At 41.4% G+C, this 27950-nt stretch overlaps 1 protein-coding gene across 2 annotated transcripts in view; it reads left to right on the forward strand.

Moving 5' to 3' along the window:
- The window catches only part of fam117bb (family with sequence similarity 117 member Bb), a 113206-nt gene extending 86633 nt beyond the window's left edge, over positions 1-26573 (forward strand). Inside the window, exons 5-8 of one of the 2 annotated variants that reach the window (XM_069196329.1) lie at positions 13470-13613; positions 16077-16329; positions 17925-18045; positions 19253-26573. In XM_069196329.1, coding sequence (XP_069052430.1) covers positions 13470-13613; positions 16077-16329; positions 17925-18045; positions 19253-19562 — 828 coding nt within the window. In that variant the 3' untranslated portion in view covers positions 19563-26573. The remainder of the gene's footprint in view (positions 1-13469; positions 13614-16076; positions 16330-17924; positions 18046-19252) is intronic. The other variant, XM_069196330.1, reaches the window with a different exon arrangement.
- Positions 26574-27950: the final 1377 nt, after the last annotated feature.

Below are 27950 nucleotides of genomic sequence, written 5' to 3' on the forward strand. Positions count from 1 at the left end.
ACGTGAAATTTGTTTACTTTGTGTTTTATTTTGTACTTAATTATTTAATTCTCTTTATGAAGTCATTAAATCAGTTTACATTTCATGATCATTTCACTCTTACATTTCATACATACACATACATTTAATACTTAAAGGTCCGCAGAACAGAGCCCTTAGCATAAATCAAGGAAGTGGTGGAGTTTGCTGTGATGGCAGAGAGATCTGCCATCTCTCGATTCCATGTTCAGGTCGTGGTCTAGATTGTCAGGCATCGCTGTGATGTGGCTTGAACTCTCCCTGTTCAAGATGACCACCGTGAGGGCTCTTCCTCAGGAAGCCCAATCGGCCAGTTGGAAGATCTTCTTTCAGTGCTGAACATCACCGAGGGGAGAGGTTTATCCCAAATCCCTACCACAGCAGAGCTTGCACCATTCTTGTGTTGTTTCTTTCTGCTGGCAGCAGTTGAAAACATTGAATAAGGGTCCTGCTTGTCATATCAATTCAGAAGTTCCTAAAAAGAATGGCAAACAACAGATATCCATAATTATCAGATACTGTAGGAACGGGATAAAATAAGTAAACTTGTTTACCACATCATGTTAACGTTCTGTTGAAATGTACCGTATGTGAAATCGCCACAAAATGCATTTAATGAACGATAAAATGCACTGCAAGCTTAGAAGCGAGAATAAAATGTGGAAATGTGTGCACCTCTGGAAATAAAACTGAATGTCCAATTTTCGATTTTGCAAAGGGGCATGAAAAGATATGTGCAATTTATCATATTAACCTCGTAGAAAAAATAGTGGCAAGGTCCTGATTAATGTTTAATAAAGGAGTTCTCCAGGGCAGTTGTCACATACTAAAATACCTCCCGAGGCTTTGTGTTTGAGCAGTACTGGAGGTCAATTTGAACGTGATTGCGGTCTTACCAGCTGCAGGTTCTTTATAACCAGAATCAGGCTGGAGCGAAAGAGAACCTCCAGCCTGGCACTGCACGTCTGGGCTTGCCTGCTGGCTGCGTTTCTTTCAGCCCCGACGTTGAATTGTTCTCCTCTGACTTCAGGGACCCAGTGTGCGGGCTAGGCCGCCGATTGCTAATTTCAGGGCACGGGACAAAAAAAGGCAGCTCTGATGAATCTGACACTGGGAGGCCACTGCGGCGAGTCTCTGCGAGTAATATCCTAAAGGACAGGCACATGGTTTGACACGCGGTGTCACTGTGCCAGTTAACTGTCAGAAGGCGGTAGGTTCTATTTTCCCTGGGGGTTTTTTATTGCTGTTTTTCCGCAAAATCAAGAATTGCGAAAATGTTGTGTCCCAAAAGACGTGATGGATAGAACAGGGACAACCGCCTGCAGGAAATGTTAAACCCGCCAGCTGCTTAATTTTTCCTTTTCACTGTTCGGGATGGGAAACGTGCTAACAGTAATAATCTGTGTGCAGAGATCAATATGTTTGCAGCGGTTTATCTAAAAGGTCAGAAGGCCAGGCCTGCCAAGAGAGTCACATGCTCTGGATCGTGCCGGCAGTTCCAGTGGAAACCAGTGAGGCTGTAAATCTAGCTTGACTCCCAGTAGCCTTGTACACGGTTCCAGCTGCTCTGCTTACTGTTTCCTATTAAGTATCGGTTCCATTCATTTTTCGGAGACATTTAAGGAAAGTGTGCTGTTTGAAGCTCTGCGAAGCATTTTCGAAGTGAGAAACCTGCGTATGACCTTTTTTTTAAAAAAGCAGCGGGATCAAGCGAGTGGACCCATCCGTACAGAGGATGTCACGGAATTGCGGTCGAGCTTTCAAAGAATAGTGGATTTCAAAATGGCCGCCGGTGATTTGGAATCCACGGAAACGCTTCCAAGCTCACTGCCAGGTTTTGTTTGTGCCGCTTTTAAGCGACAGTCACAGTGATCTCCCTGTCTCTCCGCGCACCTCTGCGTTTGCTGTTAGTGCGAGCGCCCCCACTGCTGTGCCGTGTGTGTGTGTGTATATACACACCCCACTTCAGGATGTCCCCCTCTCTGCTCTGCACAGGCTTGGCTTGTCCCAGACTCTGCTCTTCACAGGCCTTCCTCACACCACTTCAGTCAGCTGGGCTTCCTGCTCTAATCACTCTGGGTTCAGGGAGGAGGTTCTGTGGTCGATTCACTGCAACTTCAAGCCCTGGGTTCATAACAGGAAAAGTTTAGTACTGCAGTTCAATCAATCGGGCCTAAAAATAAAACGCAACAGCAGCTAAACCAAAACCATATTTCAGCTTAAAGTAATGTCTTTGGGATGTCTAGGAAAAGTCTTGCTAAACCATTCTCGCAGATCAAGCACCAATTACCCGCTGTTTCTGAAAGCACTGCATAACGGATCATTTTTTTAGCTGTAGCCTATACGTTCATTTTTTTTATTGGTTTTTCGGGGAAAAGAAAGACAATAATATGGTACCATAAACAAAAATGAACAAATGTGAACAATCATCATGGCCTGAAAGACCTGTTACCGAAACAAGCTGCGGAAATCCAACAATAATATAAAAACGGGACTAAATGAGTCGAAAAAAGGAAACCAGGGATTTGGAAGAGATACGCAAAGGAAAACGAGTGAAGAAAGGAAAAAAAGGTAGTGAAAGGACAGAAGGAGGGACAGCCTCTATGGGGAGTACGATTCTTCCGTTTTGATCATTCCTGAATGTGCTTGCGTAGAGAGCAGCTCGGAGTTTCCCAGCAGACGGCCAGACTGGAGGCTCTAATGAGGAGGAGGGCTCCTCTCCACTCATGCATTAAACATTCCTGAGAGCGCCTGAGAGTCGCACAAAGACTGATGTGAGTGACAGCCTTCACCAGGCCTGGACAGCACTGGCACCCCCGCCAGCTCTCCAGCCCTCTCCGATGACCCCATCCACACATTAACATAAATCTTCAAAAGAAGAGTTTTCACAAGAGTGGGAGAAGTAATGTCTGACCTTGATGTGTTTGATACATTCCATAACCATCCCATTCCAAATTATTCCTTTTTTTTTTCCAGCTTTGATAGTGTCAGAATCCAAACTTTCCCTGATTATATACTATAGTATTTGCTACTTGTATTTCATATATCCTTGCACAGAGACCTACTGCAGCCTCATTTTTCATATTCTCCAAGCATGGGGAGGTTACTGCTAAGGAGTGCTCACTGCCGTTGTACACATTATTGTTCACACGAGCGTCACAACATTGCTCTAGACCTCTTGTTGCTGGGCTCAGATTTTCAGAAACACGAGCGAGTTCTTGGAGGTTGATTCCTGAGCAGGACATCAAAATGTCTAGTTGAAGTTCAGCTTAGCATTTCAGGTGGTATTGTGTAAATCTGGCTGTTGGAGCTAAACACTTGAATTCTTCGTAGGTTGAATTGTGATTGCATTTCAAAGTATTTCTACGTTATGATTCAGTTCCTGGTGTGGTGCAATACACAATTAGGCAATGTAATAGGTTACAGAATCCCTTGCTTGCTACTTCTGCTTGTGTCATATTTTATTGTGAAGTAACAGAAGGCCATACTGTGCTGACACTGTCTTAGATCTGTGAGTACTTCAAAATGAGAACCAACATAATTTCTAATGAAGAAGTTAATCTAGAGAGGAGTCAGCCCTGGTCTCTGTATTGGCAGAATAGTGTATGATCATACTGCGGTGATGCTCTGCTGCTCTGAGTGAGAGAAACTGACTGTGGTGGCCCTGTCTCTGCCTCCTTCTCCTCTCTGATATTTCCTGTGTTTTCCTTCTGTTTTGATTGCCTTACAAATAGGTGATCTTGTTTTTGTCACTTTATTCTTTTTGGGTTTTTTTTATACAAGCCATTATTTTTTATATTTTTGTTTTGTATTGAGAGGCCTTTTTCCCCTTGAAAAAGGCCTGGGAAGTAAAAGGAAAACAAGAAAAAAAAAGATCCTGTTTCGGTACTGTTGTTTTCCAACACAAGTCTCAACAGTTCAGGCTTCTCCAGAGAGCCCTGTGGTGAAAGTGCCCCCTCTAGTGGAGAGAGGTGCTATAAATCGAGCTGAATTGCAGCTAATTTGAGAAATACGGGACTGTACCAGGATCTGTAGAGACTGTAATGTCTTCCTTCATTATTATGGATGGAGTTTCCTGTTAAAAAAATATTCCATAGCCTTTTTAATTGCCTTTTTAATTTCTAACACTCGGTATTCATGCTTTGGTAATATGCAGGTGAATATTTTTTACCCCCATCACTCCATACAATCAAACCTGAAAATTTATTTTTGTGTGCTGAATTTCCTCTGCTTTGTAAAGCATTGGCCTGTTTTAAAAAATTAAAAATTCACCAGATTTCTAAAACATTATTTTCGGTTTCCTAAGCTTCACTTTAATAGGAGATCTACGCCATCTACGCTGATCTAGAAAAAAGTGTTTAGTACCTATAAATGGCGCTGGGGCATTTGCATTTAACCAAACATGCCTATAGGAATATGGACACAACTCTGTTTGACCTGTTTCAGAGATCTGTGTTTTCTTTGTTTGTCATGTTTCCGTTACTGTCCTACATTTGTTTCCTTCTTCTTTAAATGAACAGCCTATTTCCTCCTATAAAAACTGCCCACCGAGTGTTGAGCCAAGTACTGTTACAGATATAGCAGCAGTTCCCAAACTTTATCACTGGCACCTTCACAGTTTATCTGCAACGGATAAACGAGAGAAGAACATTTAAAAATGCTTCTTGCTGCTTATTACATATTTGCAATTATGTTTTACTAATTGTCTTATAAATAAATAGAATGTTCAGTAAATTATTGTTTTAATCCGGCAGCAAATATTAAGACTCATCAGGGCAACAGGGAGTGGAAACCGTAAACATCAGAAATTAAGAGGAGCAGTGAGGTTTAAATAAATGAGTGCTTCGTAGCCCTCCATTAAAAATACCTCCACAATCTCAGAAGTGACATGAGCGTCTCTTAATGTTATCATCGTGGGAGAGCACAGAAACTGTTTCTGCTGTGCTTTATTTCTAATAGCAGGTACAGTAAGTAGGATTGGGAAGATGAGATAGTGCAGAGCTACACGACATTTAGCCCTTCCAGTATCAATACAGCAAAGAAATAGCTGGTTCTATCTGCATAACCCAGACATAGTTCCTTTTGAGGCTGCTTGGGGCATATTTAAAATTGTATACATATTTAAAATTGTATACATAATTTAAATGGATCATTATTAAGTACTTACAACAAAGCATAGTATTCATAATTCATGCGTTCTCCTCCGTGGTACATCTTTGTCTTTTTTGTTTTTTCTTCAGGCTATAGCAGAACATAAGAAAGGTTACAAAGACAAGAAAGCAGTCCATCTTGCTCTCTTGGTTGTTATGGTAGTAGCTTGTTAACCCAGGAAGGCTTGTAACCAAGCCTGGGCAGTGTGCCCCCGATGTCTACAGGTTTGTCTATAGAAAGGTGCTTATTTTGTCAATCTTAAGCTCACAGGCGCTTATTGTCCTGTGCTCTTTGATATTATTTGGATGTTTAAATTAACACCCTACTGTACATCTCCCTCAGTGCTGAAAGCTCATTTTTAAACAGGAGTTTACTACTGAGTTGAGACAACTACCATTGTTTATAAATGGATGAGACACACCCGGAGAAGGCTCAGTAGTTGTTGTTCTTATTCTTTCTCCTTTTTTTTGCAAAAGAACAAGCCTCCACTTGTTCTTTTGCAACTCCATGCTCGAACATTTTATAAATGAATGTGTACATCGCCCTTTCTTCTGCAGTTACAAGTTGTATATAAAAAATGCAGCGTATCCTTAAATGCAAAGTTACCCATTAAGACTTTCAACTTCAGTGTGAAAACCCTCAAATATTTTTCAGTTTCTTGACAACAGGCAGCCTGCATGCTGGGTAACAGCAACTGATATAATTTAGTCATTTTTAAAGTGGGCCGATTTTGTTAGTGTTGGAGTGATGAATCATTGGTCAAAATTGTGACTTTCTTTTCATATCGGCTTCTTCAGTGGCTTTTAAAGCTGCTACCTTATTAAAACGAGCATTGGGGAGTTGCACCTTTTTAGAGTTTTCACTTTATTTTTTCTGATTTTAACTTGAAGCGGAAGAGAGGACCAGCAAAATGATAGCTCTTAGCTTTTTATTTTCCTCAATATTTGGAAACCGGATCGGGCCTTGTATTATTCACATGAAGCAGCAACAAATCAACATCACCCACAGTTCCTTTACTGGGAAGCTCATACACCAGAGACAATCATGAAACTGAAACTACACAAACACAGAGGGTTGTGATACTGCCTGTTACATTCAGCAAGCGGCGTGTTTCACATGATTTGGTGTATGCTGGCTCAGATGGACCCATTGAGTCCTACTCACATGACAGATAATGCTTAAAGTGCTTTAGCGATTGCTAAACCGGCTTTTTATGCTACCAGAATTCTTTTGGACTGCAGGTTTGGCAATTGGCTTTCAACTCCAGTGCCCGCGGTTAATATAAATTATTGAAATAGATCCTCATTAAGAGTTTTTGAAGGTGCACAAGTGAGGACTTTTGTTTCACATGTCTGCGCTCGGATCAAGTAATTCCCAGGCAGACGGTAGGCCACAAAGGAGAATTTTTCATCAGCAACTTGAGAAAGGCAAATACAGAAAGGAGAGAGAGAGAGGAAAAACAATAAAACTAAAATCAAAAACATATACGGTTTTCAACTATAGGAAAATTTTCTAATTGGGAAAAAATGTTCGATGGAAGGTACAAACAGGAGACTCAGAGTGCATGTGGGTATTTGACAGATGGCAAGGAGCAGCAGAGCAGTCCTAGGTTCCAGAACACTAGCTGTTTTTTCAGAGCTCTCTCACTCAGAACGTACAGTACTTCTCTTGGACTAAAGTGGTGTAGGCTGGACATCAAAGAGTGAATAAAGCTTAAAGCTTTAGAGAGGAAGCTTTAAGGATTAGTAGTCTATCACCTGAACTTTAGTGATGTATACCTTGGATGCAGGTGCCGCCAAAGCACAGTGTTGACTCATAGCAAGGTAGTAAAATAGTCAAAAGTGGGAGATTATGCATCAAAAAGCCGAGAAGAATAAGTGGGTCCTTGGTGTAACAGGTTCTAAAAACTTGTTCATCCCCTGAAGCTAGGTGCTTTTTTTTGGGGGGGGGGGGGGATTTTAACATTAAATGTGTCATTGCTACTAACAAGGATGCAAATAAATGAGTTATGTTGTCCAGTTATGGATGTTTGGCTCGTCCCTCATGTATACATGATTGTGGGGGTCTGCAACAGGCTACCCAGCCATGGTTTTGTTGGAGCCAATACCCTGGCCTTCTTTCAAAAAAGACTGGATGAGATCCTTGGATCACTTAGCTGCGATCAGCAAAACATGCTTGCTGTGCTGAATGGACTCCCATGTTTGCTTTTTTTTAATGTTATGTTCTTATGACACATTTTCTTTATAATGTGAACACATCCTGATCTCGTTGGGAATCTCCAACCCAGTGCATCAGGTCTTAGATTTATCTTCTAGATCAGGAGTTGCTAAAGATCTGGTACAGCTAGTGCAACTATGATCGGTTGAGCTTGTGATTTGTTAAATGAAGTTATTTTGTGATCAGAATGAAAATTAGAATGGCTTCTTAAGAACCAGAATTCCCTTGGCTGAACAAATTACTTGCTTAATTAGCAAGTTATTAAACATGTTCCTAATAATAGGAAAATGAAAATGATGCATGGTGACTTAAAAAGCTACCCTCAAATCAAATACATACCCTTTTTACCTGTTTGCAAAGGATGGAGACATTACACTTCTGGCTATAGGGTGGTAAAAAGTGTAGTTCTCTTGAGTTTCCATTGCAGAGGCCACTGTGATGTATACAAGAGAGTGTTATGGGTGCTATACAGTTATAGTCTTTATCTCTTGTAAAGGAATGTAAAACCAAATGAATAATAAGAACCTCTTTGATTATTAGAATAAATTGAATCAGAGATCTTATTCTGACATTTTTCGAAGACACCAGGGTATGGACTTCAACAGCATGGCACATGGGGACATTACAGAAAGCAAATTCCCACAACAACCCTTGTCTTTTTATCAGGGTTTTATTAATTGTTCTTGTAATGGTAAGTAAGTGACAAATAAATACTGAATAATGGACATGGAAATATAGCACTCACTTCCTGTTTGATTATCATAATATATATATATGTAATTGGATTATAAAAGTGAGCAGGAAAAGGATAATATATTTTTGAGATGCTTAATTACGCTTAGAAGAAAATGCAGTGATGACAGTAAAAGACAAGTTCTAAAATATGCGATTGGTGTTGTGGATAATGTTTCCCAGTTTTCAAATTTCAGCAAAATGTTGAAACAACAAGCACAGGTAGAATTCAGAAGGTCATTCTGCTTAAAAGGGAACTGCAGTCCCAGTTTCTCAAACTGGTTATCAAATCTCAATAACAAAATAAATTAATTGAGGGTATTGTAAAATGTAAGAGGTTCTGAATTGTGAACTTTGTGAAAGTACTGTATGGTTGCCATGTTGTCGCAAACCGCTGGTCTCGCCACAGGCATGAGTGAGAGTTTTGCGAGAATTGTGATGTTAAACCAGCCCTTCCTGCTCAATAGTCACTGTAATGCCTAAGGTACTGTGATGTACGAGCAAATCAGTACTGGTTGTGCAGCAGACATTTCTTCACAGAAATGTTCCAACGTGATCTGCATGCAGAGTTAACAAGTAAGTAGTATTTGTCAGCAAAACCATCTGGAAGTCGATAGGTTAAATTCAGTTCAGTTGCACTCATTCAAATCTGCAGTCGAAATTATCTAACAAACGTCACCTTGGATGTATTGGTTTCATAACATCATATCTAAATTAATATGGTAGCAAAATTTGCTCGGTCTAAAACGTGCTTAATTGCAACAGAAATAGACTGTTTTCAAATATTGTTAGTTTGGGATAGGACACGTGTATTGAAATGTCCTCTGCCTTGACGTTTACATGATTATGAAGCCTGGCAGTTTGTAATAGGAAATATTTCAGACACGGAACCAAAACATGTGCTGAGGTGTCATTCCTCCCATTTTTGTTCATACAAAGTAAACGATGAATAGAGAATGGATTGAGAGGGTGATATCAGAGCTTCATAGAAAAATAGAAAAAAAAATCTGCCGTCACAATTTAGGTCATCCTTTTTATCATAATTATGTTTAAGGCCTAAGTTAAGAAGTGCAATAAATGTTGTTTTACAACTAAAATCAATATTTGTATTGGATTAAAACAGATGTATTCACAAGCCTGTTTGTGCACAATGTAACAGGGCTGGTTCACATCACTGGAAGTCTTGTTGCCTCATTCTGAAACCCAACGACAGCAATGTTGCACTGCGCATACCTGGGAATTTCATCTATTTTGTGATGTAAATGGGAGGTTTTACACATCACCGTGTACATTTGACTTCCGTTGTGCTTTGAAATGCACCCGTCAGTTCTGATTCTTTCTCGCCCCGAAATATAAAAATCGCCTTGCAGTTCCCCTTTAAACGCTGCGGTGCTGTAGTTCATGCGCTTGGTTTTAGGTAAGGTTATACAGTCGGTGAGACTAGCATGATCTCAGCATTCAGACGTGATATCGACCCTCTAAGTATAAGCATACTTTACAAGTGAGGCAACGCCTATCACAGGTGAACCCAGATCGTTCTTTTACCATGAATTCCTCCCTATTCTGGTTCGTGTAGGTCTGACTTTTATTTCAGGGAGCTCAGTGGCACCTCAAGATCCCCGCTTCTTTCAGTGTAATGTTTCCCTTCAGCCTGCGCCCCACCCCGTCTCCCGTAGTGCTGAAATCGAGCTGGGAGGCAAGGGGAGCCGGGTGCCCTGATCCCATGGCTTCCCATCTGGACGGGGCGAAGGGATTGTGGGTGTGGTGAGCGTGGGTGGGGAGTGGCGGCGGCTGTCGCTGTTTTGCCAAGGCGGATGAAACCCAGGGGCGTCCGGCAGACTCCGTGCTCGGCACAGGGCGCATTGTACGGAACTACTGAAGTAAAACACCCGGGCAGGGAGGGAAGACGGCTCCCTCAGACCGACACACTGGGAGAGCGAATGAGCAGGAGGGAGACGGAGAGAGAGGGGAGGCGGTTTGCTTTGGAGATGCAGCTTGCCTTTTACGGGGGGGGGGGGGGTGGAAGCCGGCGATTCTCTGGGCCTCCATTGAAATGTAAATTAAGCTCCCAGAAGAGGACGCACAGCCTCACTGCTCAGGAGCACGCCAGGCAGGAGAGATTCGTATCCCTGGAATGCCAGGACATTGTTCCTTCACACTGTTTGCTTGTTAAAGGCGCTGTGGAGAGAGAGAGAGAGAGAGTGGGGGAAAAAAGACAGCATTCAGAATGACTGGAAGCGAGCTGTCAGGAAAGGTGGGGAACATATTTACAGAAACATCCTTTTTCTTACTTTGACCATTGCTGTGCTGTATTTCATGTGGATGTTTCCTTACAACAAGTATAGTCAGACGCTCTCCGATGCTTCTGTTTCATGCGTTTTTATTTTTCTTTATTTTTTCCGGACTGATGGTTCCTGTTCCAGGTCTTTTATTTCAGTTGCTCTGATACAGCGCTGCCCATTTATGACGCTGTACTTCTCGGGTGAGCTATTATTGTGGTTTTTATCAGAATGATAACACCGATTGGAGGAAGCAGTATCTGCAATTCAGCAACGGCTGCAGTTCATCAGAATGCTGGACGATGGTGGAGGGGGGGGTGTTTATCATTTCTGGGAGACAAGAGTCGAGCTTGTATCAAAACAGGATTACATAATGGGGGGCTTGTCAGAGGCAAGGGAATGGGATTTGAAATATAACACTTGTGCCGCACTAGAAACTAATATCTGGATATGTACTGTACACATCAAATTAGCATCTCTAATACCATTACAGCACCGTAATGTTTTGGCTGCACAGTTGCTGGAAGCAGCTGGAAAGAATTTGAAGGGCAGCTATGTTTTATGCAGGCCTAACCCCCCCCCCCCCCTGGTAAATTAATAAAAGGCATTATTTTTAGGATTGTTTATGTCTGTGGGTTAGATCTTAGCAAAAGGTCATTCTGGTTCTTGTAAAAACTGTAGTCTCGTTTAGTAGGGGAATACACATTATAAAATCAGTCAGCAGCTTACGGACTGTAGTACTTAAGGACTTGTCCATATTCAGGGTTGTTAACTCAGCATATCTGAATGTATTTTGTGCCCATTCTCAATACCTTTAGTAAGTTTTTACTGGGGTTCTTCACAAATTATCATGGTGAAAAAAGCAAGTTTCGGCAGCCCTGAATGTCGGGCTCGTTTTAAAAACAGGGCCTGTGCAGTGACAACAATTCCTGGTTCTGAATCGCTGTTCCTGATGATGGCTAAATGAGAAAGGAGCTTCAGTGTTTGGTGGCCTTCCCCCTTTTTAAAATAGCGCTCTGTTCTGTCGACCCGGAGCGCGAGCTGTCCAGGGAAGCCACCGAGTCGGCACGTTGTAGTGTCTCTCTGCGGAGGTCACGCGTTTCCTCCAAATCACCTCCAAACGTCACGAAAGCACTCCCCCCTCCCTCCCTCCCTCCCCACACGAGCAGGCATCACTCCCAGACACACACCCAACAACAGACCAGTGAGGGAGAGAGTTCCTCCCGAGAGCTGGTGGAAGGCCGTACTGCCCCAGCCACTGAGACTTCTTCAGAAGAGCTCTCCCTTCAGGCAAGCACACTCACAGGTACTGAGCTTCCAGAAAACGCTGAGAGCTGCCACAGGGACTTCGCACACATCTGCACCGTCTGCGAACCTGTACTTCTGCTCCAGACGAGGGACGTAAGATGAGTATTATTGTGATGGCAACAATGAGGACAGGGTGAAATACTAAAGGTTACAGGCCAGTTGTTGAATCAAAGAGCATTCATCGTTCTTTCAGTGGCTTAGATGCACCTTATTAATGCATATAAATGTTAATTTGTAATAAAGAAATGATCTTCCACATCACACAGTAGAGCAGGCTGGATGACACTACTATACACGGTGTTGGAGCTGTCCGTACCACAAGTGCACTAAAAGCACAGAATTGTGCACAGCAGTATGACGCCAATGATTTGTGACCATAAAGGCATATAAAATAAAAGTCATGCCTCATTAATATTTGGGGGCAGAGTTTTTTGAGAGTGTGTGACTTCAGAACTAATCTTTTAGATCAAAGAGAGCAATTCAGACTTTAGATCCATGGGAGACCTGATTCTGATTAAATCCGTTTCAGTCTCCGTCCACTACAAAGGTCCCCGAGCCTGGGAGATGGATCCACTGGATTAATGGGACTTTCATTTGGTCAGTGGTTTACAGATATAAAGAACAGGAAATGATTCTGATCATTTGTGTCATTTTACAGTTTCCTGATATGACAGAAAACATTCCAATAGGGAGAGTTTGCCATCATGCATTTACTACTGGTCTCAGAGTGTGCTTGAGCTTGTGTTTTGTGTGGGGATGACCAAGTGCCTGAGCTCGTTACCAGTCTGGGGCCACAATCTTCCCGAGCTTTTCTTCATTTGCCTTTTCTTTTAAAAAAAAAAAAGAGGAACAGTCTCTGCACATACGTCTCAAAAAGAACGCTTTTTTTTAACAGCCAGTTTCTTCTTAGTGTGAGCCTCGCTGTTATGTAATCACATGGGTTTCTGTACAGCTGAGTTGTCTTTAACTGAGTGCGTCTAATGGGGAAATGACAGCCGATGCCATTTAGGCTGTTTCATGAAGAGTGCATTAACACAACTGTGTCTAATTAAAGAGTTTGGGGTTTTATAATAATGCTTGCTAAGTGCAACATGTTTTGTGTGTGCTTAAACAGTATTCCCTTTCACATGTCTGAAGCATTCAGATAATTTAAAACCAGTGTTCTGTACATACAGTATAACCTCAGTTGTCAGAAATGATTTATTCCGTTTCGCAGACATTGTAGCTGTCTGCGTTTTGACTCGAGACCCAATCAGGAAGAAATTGTTTTCCGCAAGACTCAGGGAAATTTTCCATTTAACAGCTAAAACTGCGCCAGTGGTTTAAATTAAAATAAAGTGCAGCTCAAACAGAGAGAAGAAGTAGGCTAACCATGAACCGTTGACAAAACAGGCATTTCTTTGAGCGTATTTTTCTCTGCTGACTGCTACCTTTCTTTCCCTCAAACAAGAACTAGAATACAAACTTCAAATGGCATATCTGAACTGCAGCTGTATTACATACATGATGGCGTTTTGTACTGTTTTCAGATAAAACCAATCCCTTTTCCTTTCCTTGTCATCCTTTTCCTTTCCTCGTCATTGTTACAGGCGTGAAAGTTAAGGCCAACAAATAACTTTCTGAATCTAGCCAGCTCAGGTACCACAATACAAAGTGGTCCTCAGAAGAATGCTGTTTCACCCAATGGACCCCTGAATGTGAACGCGACAAAAACGAACTGTTTTGATGCCTTCCCTGACACGCCTCTCTCTCCCTCTCTCCCAGGCTCCCATTCCAAAGAGCGTTCTGATTCCTATTCCCATTTCCAAGTCGTCTGTGTCCAGATTCAGGAACAGCGTGGAGGGCCTCAACCAGGAAATCGAGCGCATCATCATCAAGGAGACAGGGGAGAGAGATGAGCAGCTCATTGTGAGTCCCACCGTCGTACAGCACAACTGCACTTCAAGGCTTTTACAAAGTCTGTCTGGCCCACACTTACAGCGTATAAGGTTGACTTCCGGACAGCCGGAGGATCTGTGAATTTCTTTCTAGGGTATAGGTGTTAGGTTCCCGATTAGGGTCGCTCAACCTGCAGCCCGTATAGTTTCAGAATTTCATCTACAGCCATTTCTTCATCTGATTATTTATAGGATGAATATAGCTATTATTTTATAGCTATTAAGGACTTCTGTAACTATTCTGCAATGGAGCAGAATGGAAGGGCCACAGGTTGAGTTTAGTTCAGTTCAGTTTATTGTTATCTGCGCGAGTGCAATGAAACACTTATTTGCATGTATGCTCCAAAACAAAGACACAGCACAGCAGCAGCAACAACAAAAAGTTAAATAGCATACAACTTTAAAAAAAAAGTCAGACAAGCAGTGTGAGGAATAGCCTTGGTCTAGTGTTTAGCATCAGGTTGGAAACTATTTAGTCTCAAAAAATGACCTCTGAAACACTCTCCTCGGCTACCAAGAGACTTGATATACTGTACATAAATTTGACTTTACAACAATATCTCCCATGGGTTCCATAATAACAATTTGGCATTATGGAAAGTTTGTTTGATATATAAAGAGAAGGCAATTCTCTATACTTGTTTAAGCAGTGATTTAGAAAAAGTTGCTTCTGATTTACATAAAAGTCCAGTTATGTAATTGTGAAATGCAACCCCTACTTAAATGGAGAAATGGGTGTCTGGTAAGAATGTTTTAAATAAACAGGGCAACAAGAATCCCCATGTAAATGCAAATGCACAGATAACAGGCAAAACTAATAAATAGTAAGACCATCCCTTTCCTAGAGAGTGCTCCAAGCCATAGATCTGTGTGCCTCACCATGACGCTAGTGCACACAGGAGTGTCTTGTTCTGGGCAGGTCCTTCTTTAAGGGACAGAACAACTGGAGAGAAGAGCTCAATAGAATCTAAAAAATCCTTTAAGGTTGACCTGTATGTGTCTCTGAATCGTTACTGACAGAAAAACACTTAGTACTATGTTTCACCACTGTAATCTTTGTTGAGTGCTGGGCATTCTTTCGGTCTCAGTTGGACTAAATACCCCGGGAGAATGATCTTGCAATCGTTTGCTAGTCTGTCAAGGTTTGGAGTCAGCTTTTCACAGACAGGCACTTTAATATTACAGCACCCTCATACTGAGAGGAGGCATATTGAGATGAAGTCAATATTGACTCTCTTTTGTTAATAGAATGTGTATTTCATCAAACGTTTTTTAAAAAGTAATTCATTTTTTAGAACTTTGTAATGGTCGAAAGATAAAGTCTCTAGTGTTTGTAGTCCTTTAATTGCCTGAAGTCTCTCCAGTCTACGCAAACTGAGTACTTGTCATGCGCTGTGACTGAATACATTGTGGACTCGATTAAATTTGAAAAGTTTATTTAACCTTAGTTGGTATTGCAAATTAAATTGATTTTTAGGCACATATATTACATCCCAAGAGTTCATTTTATTTACTCTATGCATATTTGCCTTATCAGCTGCACTTTCTATCAATTAACTTTTTAAAGGGATCAAAACAATAGAAATCGCTGGCCAGGATGGAATAGTGTATGTTTGCGTTATCAGATGATGTCCGTTTTAGATCCATGTTTTATTTCCTGTGACATTGTGCTGCAGGAACCTCATCCTTCTGTATGAAAATTTGTCAAGTACACGGCAGAGGTTCAGAGGCTATTTGAAGAACATCTTAGAGTTGCTTCAGCACACAGTGGGCACGTGCTTTACAGTGTCTCAACAGCCCCTGTTGTGCACAGTGCCCAGGGAAATGTTGAGTTCCATAATTCTGCCTTTCACATGGCATATATTCTCATTCATTGAACCCTGCACTCTGACCCCAAGCTTCTCTCCGTCTGTGTGTCTCATGGAGAGCAAGTTGGGGTATGCAAAAAAGACAAATTCCTAATGCAAGAAATTTTGGATGGCCAATAAAGTGATCTTATCTTACCTGAAATTGAGTTCTCTGGCTCAATATTCAAGCATTCAGATCAATAAAATCTGCATCTGCATGAGACCTGCATCTTGCTACTATGTGATATTCTAATAGAGATAAATACCCCTCAGAGTTTTGTTCACAAAGTTACACGAAGGACAGTTCTACTCTGCAAGGAGTTCAGACAAGACTACCCGGAGTGATCATTTGAAGGTGTGGAGGTGATAAAACCTATGACTCCCTATCACTAGCTATAAGCATTAAAGAAGATGTTATCTTTCTGCTTGGTGTGTGTGAAAGCCTGGAATGCATTTGATGAAGTCTACGCAGCACGTGAGTAGACGCAGGGCTTTGCATCAGGTGAACCTTGGTATGGAGCTGCTAAACCAGTGCAAGTAGCAGATCAGTCAGAATGAGGGTTTGTCCTTCCTCGTCTCACCTGCAGGCTTCTCTCTCCCCTCCCCCTGCCCTCCAGCCCCAGGACATCCCCGATGGGCACCGCGCCCCGCCCCCCCTGCCGCAGCGCAGCAGCAGCACGCGCAGCATCGACACGCAGACCCCCTCCGGGGCCGACCGCAGCAGCGACAGCAGCAGCCGCTCGCAGTCCGTCTCGCCCACCTTCTTCACCGTCTCCAACGAGGGCAGCGAGGAGAGCCCCTGCCCCGCCGACGACCTGCTCACCGACGGCAGGGAGAAAGGTACGCCTTAGGAACAGATGGGAATGGTATTGAATGGAATTGCTACATTAATGATAATAGTTGCTTACACTTATATAGCGCTTTTCTGGACAATACACTCAAAACGCTTTACAGGTAATGGGGAATCCCACTTCCGCCACCAATGCGTAACACAATCTGGATGAGGCGATGGCAGCCATAGTGCGCCAGTACGCTCACCACACATCAGCTATCAGTGGGGAGGAGAACAGAGTGATGAAGGCAGTTCATAGATGGGATTATGAGGAGGCCATGGTTGGTAAAGGCCAATGGGAAATCGGTCAGGACATCAGGATAACTCCCCTTCTTTTTTGAGAAACGCCCGAGGATTTTGATTGAACACAGAGTGTCAGGACCTCCGTTTTACGTCCCATCCGAAGGACATCACATTTTTACCTTAATAGTGTTCCCGTCACTATACTGGGGCATTAGGACCCACACAGACCACAGGGTGAGCGCCCCCTACTGGCCCCTCTAATACCTCTGCCAGCAGCAACCTTAGTTTTTCCCATCCAGGTACTGACCAGGCTCCTTAACACCTGCTAGACACCTGCTTAACTTCAGTGGGTTGCCAGCTGCAGGGTATGGCTGCTGGCCATAATAATAACTGTATTTCTAATTACTATTTATGTGCCCAATGAATTTACCGCACTCCCTGTTAAACTGTACAGTTGCACTTACAACGGTTATCATTACGATTGTTGTTCTTACAGCACTGTAATGATGCAGGATTACACTGCTGCAGTAGTATTAATATGATGGCACACTGTCCAGTACATTAGTAATGAAACTGCAGTCTTGCAGAGTAATTGTACAGCGTTTTAATGCTGCACCAGCAACTTTTACATCACCCGAACGCTTTTCAGCAGCAACTCGAGAGCCTAACGCTGCAAACACACAGTGGGAAATGTTCCAGACAGCAAATAAAACCTTTCAAATCTGATGTGAGCCAGTTGTGTTCTGGACTCCTCATTTGAAAGGTTGTGGGTTCAAATCCCAGGTGATACCACTGTTGTACCCTTGAGTAAGGAGAGTACCCAGCTGTACATATAAATGTGTACAAATATAAATTGCTTTGGATAAGCTTTTCAGCTGAATAAATTAGCAGTTAGTCTAACCTTTTTTCCTTTAAGGACCCAAGACGTAATTTACTTTACTTACGAGCCAGTTCTTATTCTTACAGCTGCGCTGCTTTTAGAAATAGTGAAGTTTCCGAGTTATCAATTCAAGTGCCTCCCAGAAAAGTGAGCCCCAAAAACTCTCTCAAAAGGGATCTGTGCAGGTAACAGGATGTCTTGACTTAACTTTTGGATAGCAGTTTAACCTCTTTTAGCACTTTTGGATTTTGTTTTTATTTGAATGAATGTAATTAATATGTATTTAATCTGTATTTTGAATCCCTTTGTCTCTGTGGTCTATTTTTTGGATGTATCTGGCCTCTGCCTTACCAAATACAAGCACAGGAAAAACAGGACCCTGCAGAACATTTGACCCATTTTTGAGATGCGGTGAGGCGCGGGTTCAGGATTGAGCTCTGGCCACCCATAAAATCTTGCCTCTGCCCCCTCTCCTTGCAGACTGCGGAACCAGCTCGCCCCTGCCCAAGTACGCCTCCTCCCCCAAGCCCAACAACAGCTACATGTTCAAACGCGAGCCTCCCGAGGGCTGCGAGAGGGTGAAGGTCTTCGAAGAAACTCCGTGAGTTTGCTCTTCGTGCTGCGCATCACATCAACCCAATACAGTAGGCCTTAACCCCGAAAGTCACAAAGTCCCATCCCGTCCAGTTTAAGGTTCTGGTAACACGTACAGTGCTGTTTTGCATTGGGTCACACGACGTATCCCCGATTATTCAGAGGAAATGTCTGGAACAGCTGAGCCTTGGAGCTAGATTTTAAGAAAGCTCAGAGAGTTTTATTGTGGGACCTCATTTTACTATATAACCTGCACCATTTTGTTAAAACAGTGGACTGTGAGAACACTACTTTTACTACTTTCGACATAGTGGTGACTGCCTCTAGCAACATGACTGTGGAGTTTGTGAAAGAAAGGATATGCTACTTTTATGTTAAAAAGAGGGTATAAATGCCAATATACAAGGCAGTATCTTAAGTTCACAAATGTACAATGTTTGTATAGCCTGACTCTTTAAGTACCCTTAAGGTACTCTTTAAGCATGTTGTTGTTTCTAGCCATGCTTATGCACAGCACGTTTTGCTAAAGTGTCTTCCAATCCCTATTTTTCTAATTTCGTAATGATTTTTATAGCCATCCCATGAACCACTGAGGGCAAATAATTGCAGGAACATAAACACTGTTGTATATGATAAGAGTATAAGGTGTACTTTGTTCATAGATTTTGATACAATATTTAGGGGGATAGTAGATTATCTTTGTTGATGAATGTAATCTTTTTTTTTCTTATCACACCATACCAGCTAATGATTAAAGAAGTTCTCAGATATATTGACAGTACTTGCATTAAACCAGGCATTTTGTTGATATTTGTATACTAAACTTTCTTTAACTGTTATGTTGGGGAAATTATTTTATTTCTGCCAGATCTCATTGTTGTGGTGTGTTCCAAAACGGCTTTGCATTAACTGCTTTGGTATTTTATTTGAATATTTATATCCTTTCATTTTTAGACTAGTTGTAAAAAACACATTTTCAAGTCAAGTATACATGGTTACCTGAATATTAATCGTTCAGTTTGTAAAGAAGTGTTTAGCATTTGATCTCAAAGAAACCACTGCAGTATGTTTAAGCACTGCATTCACAACAATGATATGAGTAAATCATGTGAAATTATTTAACTTAAAAAATGCTTTCAGAATACAATGGCTCGATCTTCTTTTTCTTTTAAAACAAAGTTCTTCCTTCGTGTTTTCCTTGCCTGATCTCACAGGCCCAGGCCACATCATGAAATCCCCCAGTTCTACTGTCCAGACAAGAACAAAGTGAACTTCATTCCCAAGAGTGGCTCGGCCTTCTGCCTGGTGAGCATCCTCAAGCCCCTGCTGCCCAAACCGGACTTGACATTCAAGAGCTCTGGCCACAGCCTGTCCGTTGCTTCGGCCCACACCCCTGGTGTGGTACCGCCCATCGGCATGGTGACGCTTCCTAGCAACGGGGAGCAGGAGCGTGTCTCCCGGGGGACCAGTACAGCCAGCCAGCAGCCTTCCCTTCCCAGGCACATCGAGGAGCCCGAGAGCTAAACCAACTAAGTGCCACCTTTAGGCGGACTAGGGGAATACATTTCATCAGCATTTGCCTCTCCTTTTTCCAAACGTGACGCGCATTACTTGATCGGACACGCTCCTCTGGATGGAAGATTCCAAGGCTCTCTGCAGTTTGTCCATCCCATAACCAGGGAGAGATGGAGGACAGTGCTAACATGGGAGATGGTACAGAACAGGCATGGGGCCTTTCAGAGGGCATCATCCAGTGCATGACAGCCGTGCTAGGCTCCCTGGTGCGAGCACAACACGACACATGATTGGTCGTCCTGCGGTTTTAACGCCAACAAAGATGCTGACTGGGATGTGCATTTTCTAGTCGCTCTTTGAAGTGCAGCCTTTCAGAAATCGTGTTACTAGCAGCAGAAATTGCAACAATTTCAATAGACAAATTGAGATTCTAGAAGACCAAGAAATACACACACACACACAGATTATCTTATTTTATTACTGTTATATTAGGGCATTCATTGGATCTGTTTGGCTTTGGTTGTGAACTGCATAACATTATATTCAGTTTCTTTGATAACTGCTTTGCATTAGCAGTTTTTCTTAATCATGCAGCTCAGTCACAGAACAGCTGGAATGAGACGTGTTTCAGCTATGAAATAAAGATGGAAGGAGCTAAACAAATGTGCTTGACCCCATAGTCTGGTTCACTGTACCTCTGGGCTTTGTTCTCCTTCCTGCAGAGAGAAGGCTACACAGAAGTGTGCAAAAATGTCTGTGCTTTGCTGTTGTTACACACCTCTGCTGTGAAGTTGCTGTCAGTGCTGGGAACATACAATATCTGCCGGCTTTAAAAATGTAGAATGGTATCAGTCCAAAAGACGTTCTCCAAGCTGACAGGGAAAGACAGGGCAAGTGAAGGCTTAATGTAGACTCTTTAACGTGTTGTAAATGTGCGTGCTGTTCTGTTTGTTTTCTAGACTGAATGGAAAAGCGATACACTCCTTGACACAATGGATTAAAAAACTTGTCGATATCAAAAAAGACAATCCTTCTATACCCTTCTATAAGGCATCCTCCGCAAAAACATCGCACCACACTTTAGATGTCTTAATGTTCAAATCAGGGATCTAATTTTAACAGAGATAAGACCCAGAGGGTTCTTGTGCTTGTTTCTGTGGCTCATGAGAACTGCCTTCACTGTGGGGGAATTACTAACATGAGAGGACAGAGAATGTCTGGTTTTTACAGCCCTCACCTCACAAAGCCTTTTCGTTTTGGGCTGTGACTGACTACAGTTACAATCAAATCAAAAGTGAGTGTTTCATTTCAGGGAAAGAAGGGAGGAGTGTTTATAGGCTTAAATTGATGAGCTGGAAATGCGCACATTTTCTCAGGTGTCAGAAACTGATACTCCCTTTTTTCCTTTTTTTAACAAGCAAGTAAAATTGAGAATCTGTGTTAATGAGATACTTGGACCAAAACAATTGATGGTTTTACAATCATCATAAGCAAAGGGCAATACGTGTTTCCTTCTCTAGCCTCAGCTCTTGAGAAATCGGCTTATTTTCATTTTCACTACACGCCAATGGAGTGAAACAGCTGGCGTACTTTTACAAAGCACCTGGTTTCACCCAGTTGTCATCACCTTGAATCTCACAGCTTAAAAAGCTAAAGATGTTTAAAGTGTAAATTTAAGAAGTGACATCCTGTTACATTAAGGATTCCCAGCAGAAATAGCTAATAAAACTTAAACAGTAAACCTATACGTTCAAATTTGTATCAGGTGGCTGTTTCTGGGTAATTTTAATTACCCCGATTGCTTGTAAATCCTCCAGCAAATTGGGATTTCCTTATATGAACAATAAACAGTTTTAAAAGGCAATTGCGTTGAGCTGAGCTGAAGATTAATCTGCTCTTTCACTGTCTCTCCTGTTCCAACTCAAGGTATTAGTAGTCTTTTATAGTTTGACACAGTCGCCTATTCAGTACGTTCAAATTAAATTGTAAACTCCTATCTACAGACTTTTCCTAAAGCTCGTCTTCTTGTACCTTCCTGCACAAGACAGAATTTCAAAATAAGCTTTTGTTACTGCCATGTCAAAACTGAAACACCTGCAAGCTTTATCCAAGTTGAAATAGGTAAAGATATGTCTTCATCTTTCTGCCATTCTGGATACTTAATTGTCACATTTGTAATTCTAGCATGAGGAATGTGTGTTTGAAAGATGATGAGCAACAGAATTTCAGGTGGTTGTTACTGCGTTGGTTCTCCACTTGTATTATTCCCAAACCACTTAGTCAACAAAGAAACTGTCAGAGGCGATTGTATGAGATGGGAAAAAAGAGTAGGGGAGAAAGACAAAAAAAAAGTACACCTAGAGAATTACAATGGCAATATGGTTACGTTTGGGACTTCTAATGCTGGGATAAAGATGCAGGTGTGTCCAGCTCAAACACAATGCAGGTTCCACAAGCCCGTGAGTGTGTTCAGACAGACAGTGGTCACAGGAGCCTGACCTGCACTCACATCTCACAGGCAGATTTCAGCCACGTTGGGCGTTTGTGCAGTTTGGCGTCACATTTGCCTTATTTTGTAAGAAAAGCAATTCCCTTTTCCTGCAGTTACTTGTGCAGCTTGAAGGATTGTACTGTCCTCTCACATTTCCGTAACGGACAGTTTCTAAATTACACATGTAATAGAAGGGGGTACGCATTTAATAATTCAAGTGTTTCAGACTTTCTGTTTTTTTGGACCTTCCTGGGACCTTAAAATTCAGGAGGAAATGTTCTAAGCTTCATGACAAGTACCAGAATAAATGATCTCAGTTTTTGATAACTTTCTAAGCTTGTTAAATTATTGTTATGGTAAATTAGTTTTGTTTAAGGGAAACTATTTGTACTCGATTTAATTAAAAACAATAGCAGGAAAGACTACCATTGTCTTCATTTTTTTCTTGCATGGCCCAACCACTTTCCTGGACTGCCTGATCTCCTACTTAATAACTTTTAACTTAAATAACAGGAAAATATGAGCATTTCTGTCTAAACTTGAAATACAATTCAGATACAGTGTAATACGGGGGTGATCAGCTTTTGTCTTGGAGAACCACAATCCGGTAGACGTTTTGGGTCAACCTTAAATCATCAAAGCAGTTTTGTTGTGACGGCTTAGGCGATACCGTACGTACAGTGAAGTAGTTTTGAGATTACTTGAAGTGAAAAGCTCTCATGGACAACTACTGACCATTCCAGACTTTACCAATTGGTGTTGGTAAACTGAGCGAATCTTGCATATGTTCACGTTCTTGACAGTTTGTTGATTTAAGAGTTTCCTATAAAACTTGAGGGACTGGGACTCTCCTGAATGAAGGTTGACCACCCCTGCTGTAGTATACAATTTTGAGATGCCTTAAGACGCAGTCCCTTTTCTGAATGGGAAGAGATCTAAAACCAGCTTTTCACTGGGAAAAGAAGAGGCACGTTTTTAAACACAGTTGAAGGGTTAATGGGAATTGTTGCATCTGGAGAACAGGGACAGATTTCACCCTGAGGTGAATGACTCTTGTGTGGCAGACAGCTGAAGGCCTGATCTTTGCAAGGATGTTTTGCCAGGCTAAGGAGCTTTTCCTTTAACATGAGTTGATCTTACAGTTGGGTGCATCACACCACTCTTTTTCATCGCCTGCCCAATGACAAGACCTACAGTATAGATCGTGTAAAATCACCTACTTCTCACAACCAGAAAGCCATTCCTTTAAACATATCATTAGTTCAACTACAAATTTAATTAACTTAGACAAAAAAATAAACTGTTGCAAGCACTGGGTTTAGGAAAATACTTAATTTCAGCACTTTTGGATTTTAGCGAGATGAATCATTCCTTTATTTATGACAATGTGTGTGGTTTAACTTCTTTGTTGTTGCTTTCTACAGTACTCTTGTCCTCCTGGTCATGCGGACTGTGATTACTGCCTTAAAAAACTGCAAAGGACTGACATCAAAAACTGATTGGTTCATTCATGAAATTTCTATACTATATCTATGAGGTATTTGTATTTGGCAGAGCTAGCGGTGTTGCTTGATTTGTTTTTTTCCCAGAAATATTTCTTTGTTAAAGGGTGCACTTTTCAATAATTCTTAGGAATTGTCATGTGTAAATAACTGACATATCAGGTTGCATTTTAAAATATTTCAGCTGATATTAGAGCAAAGTACTGAAAGCTTTTTTTGATGACGCTGAATCCGTTTTGACTAATTTTTTGTATTTCATGAATTGACTGCACTTTTTATATAAAAGCAATACACTGTTAATCTTTCTTAGGCTTTCTACTATTGGAGATAATTGAAAAGCGGCGTGACCATATTGATACAGGCAGACAAATGGAATCAACAATAAGATAGTATATTTATTTAATAACTTTTCATAGCCATCAGTCAGAACATGATAGCACTCACGTAATAGTGTGATTCTTGTTCTCAATCCTTGTCTATTAGCTGACATAGTTGTAGTCAAATCTAAAATGCAAAATGTTTTTCTTAGAACTAACTAAAAATATACAATACTTTTGTATACAAAAGGAATCCGTGGTCAAACTTTCAGTTTCCTGAAATGTAAATGCAATGTTGTAATTTACCATTTTTTCTAAAGGTGTAATGCTAACTTTACCTTTGGATGAATATGAGAGGACTGGAGATTGAATAAGTCTCAGAAGTGTACTATGTGACATACATGATGCAGATTGATATGGAAAAATCCCCTGGACTTGTCCCGTTTTCTTTGTTTCTACTTGTAGGAATCTTTAAAAAAAAAAAAAGTTCTGAAATGTTTCACTTTGAAACAGGATTACTAGCTTTGGATTTCAAAATGTAAAGGTTGATCATGTTGATTTGAATTCTGTTGTTGGAAGAGCAGGTGTTTCATGTCTATTTTGTTCTGTCAAGTTTCTGTTTAAGTTCAAGAACCTCTGCTCCACTTGAAAACATAATTCGGAGTATGTTCATTCGGAGATGGTGTATTTATGCATTGTGATGTTGGGTGTCTTAAGTTACTTTTGCAATTCTTGCGTCTACTGTCGGGACACAGGAAATGGATAGCAGACATTAGAGGAAGTTAAGTGATATTTAGAGGAGGGAAGAAGAATTTCCTTGTTGATATTGGTCTTGGAAGACCACAGCAGAAACATGGTAGTGGTCAGTGTAGACTTTGAAGTAACACGGGTGTCGTTTTATTAGAAGTGGTGTCAAATTATAAGAAGCATGTCCACTTTGTCAGAGCGTGTTGTTGAGGCGAGCAAGTCACACGGCTGACGATTTGTTGCACAGGAACTCGTGAGAATTGCCTGGCCACAGCTGTAGCGTCTCCAGCAGTAGGGCAACAAAGTCTTGAAGTCCTGGTGTTGTCACAGATGTCAGCTCCTTGGTTGACCTGCCTGTTCTGATTCACCTATCCCCTCCCCAGTGTAAAACAGTGGCTGTTTTTAATTAGTTGTGGAAGGGTACAGGCAAAGGTTTATTGAGTTTACCCTGGAGAAATGCCAGTTTAATCGTTGGGAAATGAATTGGAAAGATGAGAGTACATCGTCTCTGCTTGTTGATATCTGCAAAGGAGACACGTAGCACATTGGAAACTTTTGCTATTAATCTTGAGAAAAATGTCTCAGAGTATATGTGCATGTATGCTTGGATGGCACTGAGTAGCCCAGATTTCAAAACTCTGGCAGATTGCAGTAGACCGTTCAAGTACCAGGAGATGTTCATATGGAGAGAGTGATGCACAGAAGCACAGGACCTCTTGCCAGTTGAGTCGAGATGTGTGAAATGAACAGCAGTATCGACTGGAGTAGGAGCTGTGGCCTCTTGACAGAAGCCCACTGAATGAAACAGCACCCTACCCAATTCTTAGGCTTTGCCTTATATTCAGAAAGCATTTTGTCCACAGACAAGCGCACAGCAGGTGGTTGAAAGAGAAAGTGGGCCACTGAAATGTGCAGGACAGTTTAGAGCTAATTAAAACTGATACTCTCCTCCAATAAAAGTGCTTAAAGACTTTTACTGCTTTCCATCAGTCAGTTTTCTAGCTGAAAGTAAAGTGAGTGCAAGTGAATCACAGTAGTTAACAGTAGCCTGGTGGATACAGTTTAAATGGGATGAAAATGAGAGGAAATCTTTTTACATTCTTCTACTGTGCATTTATTGGGCAAAATCAGTTATGTGACATCGAAGGTCATACACAGAGTAACAGTGCAAAAGACTGCTTAAACCAGACACCATTTTGACTGTCTGAATTTGAACTGTACTTTAGAGGTAAGGCTGCTTTTTAATGAGGTAGAATAAGTCAGAGAAGAAGTACTCGTTTTATCAAAGAGTATTTTATTCTTTTTGTTATTAAGCTATGAAGATGTGCTTTAAAGAACACAAACGTGTACTTGAACAGTCCTGTTCTTTCTGTCCTTAGCTGTGTTAAAAGGGGTTGGGGCTTTTTCTCACTGCTTGTTCATGGATGTCTGTCAACATTTCAGAAAAACAAAGACAAAATTCAAAAGGCCCATTCGTTTCTTACTTCTTGTGACTGCTTCCGTAGTTCTGCTCTCAGGAATGTATAAAACACAACATTTCGTTCCAATGAGTGTACAATAATGTATTCAATTTTATCACCGTTATCTATATATCGCTCCCTATATATAGATATACTGTTCAGGCACGGCAGTAATGACAGCTCTTCAACTTTTGCATGTTTCAAAATCTAAAGGAAAAAAATAGTATATGCAGAAATAGTAAAAAAGGATGTAGTTATGTATATTTTCTAAAACACATTTTCTAACTTAGGAATTTGTGTAACAAACTTCGTTTTCTCTCTTTCCAAACAAATCAGACTTGGTCACTGTCACGTATCAGACTGTTATAAATGGCTGTAAATGGATAACTATTTTTTTCTGTTTTCTACAGTTTTTTTTTCAGTTTCTTTCCTGATATGAACCCTGGCTTTGTCTGTATTTGAAAAAACAGAATAAAATTGCACTTGCTCCTAATTTTCACTTCTTGGTTTGACTAGTTGTGCCTTTTTTTTAATTGCCCTTGATCTTATCTGATCCACTAGTTGGATTTGTTTTTATAACGAAGAACCATAGCCGACAAGTTATTTAACTTTCTGGAAACATTTTGACCAAAAACGTGCTCTATGAACCAGAGAGCCATTTCCCTATGTAAAATATTTCATATTGTACAAAGAGAAAATTATCTGATCACTAATAATTAAATTAATTGCAGTCACATAGCACTTTTTATTCTAAAGGATCACAGAGCACTTCACAGGTCATTCACCATTGAAGTGCTGGATCACCATTTTCCAACCAGTCCATCGCAGGACATACACAGGGCCAGTTAATTTACCAGTATGTGTTTGGAGTGTGGGAGGAAACCACCTGGAGGAAACCCACATGAACAAGGGGTGAACATACAAACTCCACACAGATAACACCCAAGGACTGGAATCAAAACCAGGGCTGCCAGCACTGCAAAACAGCAAACTAAAATGTTGATTTGTACATGCAGTAATAATGAAGAATAATCCTCCCACCTATATAGAGCTTTTCTGGACACTCCACTTGAAGCACTTTACAGGTAATGGAGACTCCCCTCCACCACCACCAATGTGCAGCCCCACCTGGATGATGTGACGGTGGCCAGAGAGTGCCAGTACACTCACCACACACCAGCTATCAGTGGGGAGGAGAGCAGAGTGATGAGGCCAGTTCAGAGAGGGGGATTATTAGGAAATTTGGCCAGGATGCCGGGGTAAGTCCCCTACTCTTTGAGAAACGCCCTAGGATTTTTAAAGACCACAGAGAGTCAGGACCTCAGTATTACGTCTCATCCGAAGGACGGCGCCTTTTTCACACTATAGTGTCCCCGTCGCTAGACTGGAGCATTAGGACCCACACAGACCACAGGGTGAGCGCCCTACCGGTCCCTCTAACAATACTTCCAGCAGAAACTCTAGTTATTCCCAAGCCATCCAGGTACTGACCAGTCTCACACCTGCTGAGCGTCAGTGGGCTGCAGGATGATATAGCTGCTGCATTGCATCACCAGATTACGTAAGGGGGAAATTTAGAGGAAAAAAAAAGAGGAATTTAGGTAGGACACTAGCATCTTGCTATGTTGGGACATTGCACTGGAAATGCAGAGGGAAGAGCACCACCTCATTTTCTGTATAAATCTCCTATTCCAATACTGACCAAAATCAACCTGGTGTGCTGCAACACGAACAAAGAATTACCTGATAACTAGCATATTCTTCTAATAGCTTTCGAGTAAACAAACACCATTTGAGTTCCACACCAAAGCTTCTAAATCAGTACCTTTACAATTTCACAAGATACCATCTGATGTTTCCTGCTCCATACTGGCTGTGTG

The sequence above is a fragment of the Lepisosteus oculatus genome, chromosome 12, assembly GCF_040954835.1.
Source record: "Lepisosteus oculatus isolate fLepOcu1 chromosome 12, fLepOcu1.hap2, whole genome shotgun sequence".
Taxonomy (NCBI): domain Eukaryota; kingdom Metazoa; phylum Chordata; class Actinopteri; order Semionotiformes; family Lepisosteidae; genus Lepisosteus; species Lepisosteus oculatus.